This window comes from Galeopterus variegatus, unplaced genomic scaffold (assembly GCF_000696425.1).
Source record: "Galeopterus variegatus unplaced genomic scaffold, G_variegatus-3.0.2 Scaffold8678, whole genome shotgun sequence".
Classification (NCBI taxonomy): Eukaryota; Metazoa; Chordata; class Mammalia; order Dermoptera; family Cynocephalidae; genus Galeopterus; species Galeopterus variegatus.
In genome coordinates, this window is record NW_007734789.1 from 92416 (window position 1) to 99396 (window position 6981).

At 41.9% G+C, this 6981-nt stretch overlaps 1 protein-coding gene across 2 annotated transcripts in view; it reads right to left on the reverse strand.

The window, feature by feature from the left end:
* Nucleotides 1-2074, reverse strand: part of FAM115A (family with sequence similarity 115, member A) — a 25361-nt gene extending 23287 nt beyond the window's left edge. For both annotated transcript variants that reach the window (XM_008593074.1, XM_008593075.1), the window contains exon 1: nucleotides 1437-2074. In XM_008593074.1, coding sequence (XP_008591296.1) covers nucleotides 1437-2056 — 620 coding nt within the window. In that variant the 5' untranslated portion in view covers nucleotides 2057-2074. The remainder of the gene's footprint in view (nucleotides 1-1436) is intronic.
* Between the last annotated feature and the right edge of the window lie 4907 nt (nucleotides 2075-6981).

Genomic DNA, 6981 nt, shown 5'->3' on the forward strand with positions numbered 1-6981 from the left:
AAAAAAAAAAAAAAAAAAAAAAAAAAAAAAAAAAAAACAGTCTCAAGGGAGTAATAGCTAAAAGGGGGACTAGGAGCTTCTATGCCAACACCTTTGTTTTAGAGAGAAAAAGACAGTTGAAAGGGCATGCTAAGGGTCGCACTGTACCATTACCACCTGTCGATCCCAGGTTTTCAAATTCTACTGATCTACGATAGCATAACCCTCTTCTTACAACAGATGTTTGGTTTTTGACATTTCTTCCAGGTCTTGGTATTGGAGAGATTTCTGTGCCCCTAATTCTCATATCTTTGTCAATCATGTTCTTGAAACAAGAAATAATGCTTGGGATGTAGAATATATTCAATAAACTCTGACTAAATACATGGATGAATAAACAAGCAGAATCTGAACTCCTTCACGGAAGCCTGATATTTGGGTTAAAATGGGACAAGGCACCTTCTTATCCCAACAACACAGTAGGCAAACTATTCTGGCAGACTTACCTAAAATCTTCCTAAGAATTTCATGCCAAGGAGAGGTCATAGCTCATTCCTCAAACCTCATTTCTACCCCATTATGTGTCTTCCTCACCCAATCCTACCTTTTTGAGCTTCCATCAGTCAGAGATATGAATGTTCTTTGTTCCAAGGATGCTGAGAATCTTAATGCACTATATCGGGAGTGGCCTGGTGTGCATTTTCTACTCCTGGGACTAGTCCAGGTTCTAGTCCCTCTCAGTCATCCATCCATTCATACATCTGACAAATGTTTACTGAGCATCTATTAGCCTACTACAATATAGGCGCTGTATGTGGTGCTGGAGCAAGTGTGAATGATGTTCTCAAAGAACTTCCAGTGCAGCCTGTCTCTGCACCCATCACCTACCTCCTCCATTATCCATCATCTGGTCTTTTGCTCCCAGAGATCAAAATCCTCTCCTAAATTCTAGATTTAGCACATACAATTTGTACCATCTTTTCTGCTCTCAATTTCTGAATCCTCCTCCGCTTCCTGTTTCCATCCTAACCCCATCTGTCTGGACAGTTCAGAATCTTTCCCACAGCTCTCTAGAGTTTGGCTGATGGGGTCCCTCATGCCTGTTTTCCTTTTCCTCACATTTCAGTTGAAAGCAACTTTCTCATATGAACCTTCCTGGATTAATCATACCTAATACTGATATCAGAACTATATTTTATTAAGTTAGATGCTAGGGGTATAACAGTCAGTAAGAAGTTCCAGCCCTGAAAGATCCTAGCGATCTGGTCTGGGAAGGCAGTAGTAATGAGGTCCTTGTCCCTACTGTGCCTTAGGGTATATTTAAAGTCTAGTCAGCTTGTGGTAAATCCATGTCTGAGTGACAAATTTTCTTCTGTTAGCCTGGGAGCAACCTGAAAATAAAAACCATGTCTGCTTTTTAACTTGGGGTCAACTCCCTATTGGGATAAGGTACTCACCTAACTAAGACTGGGATCTTGGGCATCTTCTTGGAGACTTTAAAGAAACTCGTGTCCCCTTTGTTGTCGGTGAAGTATACACCAGCCACACTGGTCACAAGGTTCCCAGGGAATGTGAACAGAACCCTTTCATCCTCACCCTGGTTGGCCCAGTCCCAGGCTTGGCCTCCTATGAGCAAGCCCCCTCCGCGTTTCATAAACTTGACGAGCTTTTCCGTCATGGTTTCATTGTAGGCATCAACACAGTAAACCCCCAGGGAGTCTTTCACTTCTGGCTCAATCTTTGCCTCCACTCCAGAGCCCTCAAGGATTTTGGCCAATGGTGCCAGGGACGGGTGTACACCAATGGGAGCCCCAGGGGAAGAGCAAAGCCACCCCACAGCGTTGAGGAGAAAGGGGGTGAGCTGGGCTTCCACCAAGTAGTCCTCATGGGATACGACCACCAGGCGGCCTCGGCCATAGCAGGAAGCAGCAATGAGCACCTGGCCCATGTCATTCACCATCACAGGAAATGAGGCCTCTCCAATAAGGAGCAGTTCACACGGGACAGCATCTTCGGGGACATCCCAGCTTGTCACTCCATTCATAAGGGCCTCAAAGGCAGCAGAGGGAGTCGCCATGGTTCTAGTGGTTTCTGCAGAGAAGAAAGCAAAGACTCAGCTTGGTGAAGAATGAAGAAAGACACAAAGAAACAAAGAGAATACTCCTCCATTAGCGGATGAGAGGCACACTGTGAAATGACTCAAGCACTTGGTGTCAGTGTCTGCAGTCCAGGAGACCTCATCGTGCCATGTCCTCTTAAACTCTTGTGGTCACTCTTAGAGAGCTTTACACTTTTCTGTCACTGAAGGAAACAAACAGAAGGAAGGAACGAGAGTGGAATTGTGTCCCCAAAGAGATATTTTGAAGTCCTAACCCCTAGTACCTGTGAATGTGACCTTATTTGGAAATAGAGTCTTTGAAGATGTAATCAATTTAAGATGAAATAATACTGGATTCAAATGGACCCTAACCCCAGGACTGATGTCCTTATAAGAAGAGGAAATTTGGACATAGAGAGACAAAGATACACAGGGGAGAATGCTATCAGAATATGGAGGCAGAGACTGGAGTGATACGTCTTCCAAGCGACACCAGGAATTGTTGGCAAACACCAGAAGCAAGGAGAGAGCCTGGGAACAGATTCTGCCTCAGAACCTCCAGAAAGAACCTGCACTGCTGTTTTGAAACCTGGATTTCAAATGTCTAGGCCCCCAGAACTGTGAGAGAATAAATTCCTGTTGTTTTTAAAATATTCGTGTTATTTTAAGCCATTCTGTGATAATGTGGAACTAATACAGTGGTGTAGCACACTGTCCCCCCACGCCTATTCTACCCCTCATGGCTCCCACATTGATTTTAGTAATTCCCATTTGCAAAATCCAGAACTTCAGTCTGAAAAGTCTGGGCTGTCAGAGAAGGTTCTTTGGTCAAAGTCATAGGTTGGGAAAGAGGAAAGTGGAAGCCCTCTGTGGCATGAATCCAAGTCCCAGAAAACCAGGAGCAGAAAGTAACAAGTTATGAAATTATAGCAGGTTTTTACTTGCACATGGGACACAGCTGGGAAAGGTGTGCTTGTCCATGGATGTGAGCTCACAAATATCCTCTGCTTTCCACCATGAGCTCCCCCTTAAGGATGCTCTACCGTCTGACCAATGCTACAAGTGCTTCACTGAAACAGCTTCCCCAAGGACAGAGATGCTTTCACAAGCAGGACACCCAGAACTTCTTGCCCTCACTGCCCACTTGGCGGCACTGGACATCCTGCTCTTCCAGGCCACGAGGCTCACACTGCCTCTCATACTGTGGCCCCAGCCAGCCTCTATCTTCTGCCTCTGTGACCACTTGTTTTCTGTCCTTCCCTCACCTCTTCTTTGAATATATAGATATTTCTTGCCTTTTTAATCTTTGGTCCTTACCTCTTCCCATTTTATTTCCCTTGTCAGAGAATATGCTCACTGTCAAGGTAACATGCAAAATGATTCCAAGCTCTGGCTCCGGAGTTAAGACTGCCTGAGTCTGAATCTCAGCTCTGCTGCTTACTAACTGGTAGACTCAGGCAACATACCTCAGACTTAGCTTCCTTAGCCATTCCATAGGGATAACAGTATCTACCACATGAGGCTGTCCCGAGGATTAAAGGAAATAGCACAGGTTAAACGTCTTTTCACCAGTACCCATTTATGTGTGTGTGTGTGTCTATGTATATATATATATATATATGTATATGTATATATGTAAAAGTACACACACACATATATGCTTAAAATTATTTGGTTAAGACTAAACCATTTAACTTGTACATGAATACTCGGGAATTCTTGCAAAGTGAAAAAAAAATATCTAACCTAATGTTAGGTTTTACAAACACTAGATTTAGCTATATCGATTCTGATTTTATGGTTTTCACATTCTGGAGCCAATACTACATCTACTGCTAGTACTTACGCTAATTATTATTATATTTATTTCTCAAGTACCTCTGCGGGCCCTGGAGAAAGTCTTGATGTGGGCACTGTGCCTTCCACAGGCCATGGGTGAAAAGGCCCTGGTCCTGGTGTAACGAATAAACTCGAGATCACTAGTGATAGAGCACACAGGCCATTTACAACTGGTCTCTAAAATGAAGGATGTCTTACATTTATTATTTTTCACTCCAAATTAAGGTACTATATTATTTAAGTTTATTGTTTTGCCTCCAAATAAGGTAAATTCCTCAAGCTCGATGCTTCTAATAGTTAAATAGAAGCATTAAGTACCTACCTACATCAGAGACCTGTAGAGAAGACACAATCAGGAACCCTTGGTTAATGAGAAGCTTGTCCCTGCTCTGCTTCTCCTGGTGTCCACAATAAAAAGGACAACAAACCACACAGAGTCACAGTGTGTCCTTTCTCCATCCTGTTTCCCTATCCAGCAGGTCACACGTCTTGTCAATGTTCTTGTTCAATGTCCTTGTTAGGCTAGTTTAGGTCCTTGGTAATTCATGTCTGGACTAAACTGATCCAGTTCCTAAGTCACCAGGATCTGTTCCCACATTTATTCTTCTAAAACTACTCTAATCATATTATTTCCCTGAAGAAAATACCCCAGAGCTTTGCCTTTTCCACAGGGAAAGAGTTTACAGCAGTCCCCTCTTATGCATGGCAGATACGTTCCAAGACCCCCAGTGGATACCTGAGATTGCAGATAGCACCAAACCCTGTATATACTATGTTTTTTCATACATCTGATAAAGTTTATAAATTAGGCACAGTAAGAGACTAACAAAAATAACTAATAATAATATAGAACAATTGTAACAATATACTGTAATAAAAGTTGTATGAATGTTTATTTCTGGAATTTTCCATTTAATATTTTCAGATCACAGGACCATGGATAAGGGAGGGCTACTGTACTTCATCCATTAACTAATAATATTAATCCATTAATAGCCTTTCTTATAGAAGTAAGAATGGCAGTATTAAAGATGTGTGCACAGGATTAATACCTGCCACACACAAAACTACAAGTGGAGACAGATAAACGAAAACATAGAAATGGAGCAGACAGGTCAATGATAAGTTATATTCCTAGAGCTATTTTTGACTCTGGTATGTAAGGCCTTCAGGGCTGGCTGCTCCTTAAGTTTTCCAGGCTTATCTCTTGCTATGTCCCTCCTGGCAGCTTTCAGTCTGTCTGGCATCCTTGGACATGCCCTGCTTCCCTTCCAGATTCTCTTTCCATTCTCTTTTCTTTCCGTTCCCTCTCCCACATCTTTCTATCTATGGAAATCCTATCCTTCTAAGACAAGATATGCACAGAAGAGGAAATTTGAATGATCACTTCAATCTCACCAGTAGTTAAGCATTGAAAAATATATATTTCCCAGTAGATTGTCAAAAGAGAAGAACTAGGAGGAAGAGGAGGAAGAGGAGGAGCAAGGGAATCTGAAGAAGATGACAAAGGTGGCTAATAATGTGTTGGAAAGTCTATGGGGACACTTACAACAATCTGCTGCAAGGACTGAGAAGTCTGCACTCTTTTTCAACAGAAATCTGACAGTGGCAACTTGGATTCAAAGGTATACCTATCCTTACACCAAGCTCTCCCTCTTCTAACAACCTTTCATATAGAAATAAGCAGTATTAATGATGTATCTATAAGGATGTTAATTGCCACACGAAATTACAAATGGAGATAGGTAAATGCAAACACAGAAACAGAGAGAGATAGATCAATGACAAAGAATGTTTCCTAGAACCATTTTCAACTCTTGTGGGTGCAGAATCTCTAACCAAAACCCACACCTCTCCAACTTCCACATATCCCCCAGATACCCCATTGTGCCCAGCATTAGACCCTGTGGCAGACACACACAACCACCCACACTCACGCCATAAAGAGCTGCCCATCAGACCCCTTCTCTCTAGGCCTGTTCCTCCTCCAGTTCTGTATGCCAAGCTCACCCAGAGCAGGGAACTCACATTTCTGTCTCACTAGTTGTTCTCTGAGCTAGTTCAAGGATAAGTTAAATCTATTTTGCATCTACCTAGTTGAATGTCCTAGATGTATTTTAAGTGAAAATTTTAGGTCACTATGATATGTAGGACATGAACCCATTTTTGTATGGACAAAGATAATGATAATAATAGTAGTAGCAGTAATTGTAGTAGTAGTAATAATAACAATACAATGCTTACCAGGTTTCTGGCATCACTATAAGTGATTTAGGTAACATATTTAATCCTGACAATAAACCTTTGAGGTATGTACTGACATGTACTATCTGTATTCCCATTTTATACAAGGGCAACAAACAAACAAAACCAACTCTGATGCCCAGAAAATTTGTTACTTGCTCAAAGTCACATAGGTGGTAAGTGGTTTATCCAGGATTCAAATCCAGGAAATGTAGTGCTGGAGTCCACATTCTTAAGCACCAGGAATATATAAGTACTTGTTAAGTACCATACTTTTATACACATAGAAAATCCATGGAAGCTACAGTTCAACAAGCTAGCACTGATTATCTCAGGAAGGAAAGAGGCGAACCTTTTTCTTTGTCTTTATGTAAGTCTGCATCCTTTGAATTGTTGTATTACCATTACAATTAAAGAGAACACTGTGGTAATATAAATTCAATGAAGCAAGTAAACACATTAAATGATTAAGTGTATAAGCGATTAGACAGATTGATCAACTGATCCTATCTCACTGGCCCAAAAAACTCTTCCTTCACCTCCCATCACACTGTGCATTTGCCCACCTATAAATTTCATTTCCTCTTCCATGGAGGGTCTTTGAACTCTGCAGCTGGTTCTGTTCCCACTTTAACTAGCCTTCGCTGACTCCAACATTTGACTTTTGACTCAAACTCTACCTCATGCCTGAATCCCTGTTTGTTTCCCTAGCTTGGGGAGCCCATATGGGCACAGCCTGAGGAAATGCCCTTTTATTTCTCTCCCTGACTTCTCCAGTGGTTCCTGCTTTCTCTCTTCTGGGCCTACTCTGGCCCTTCTTA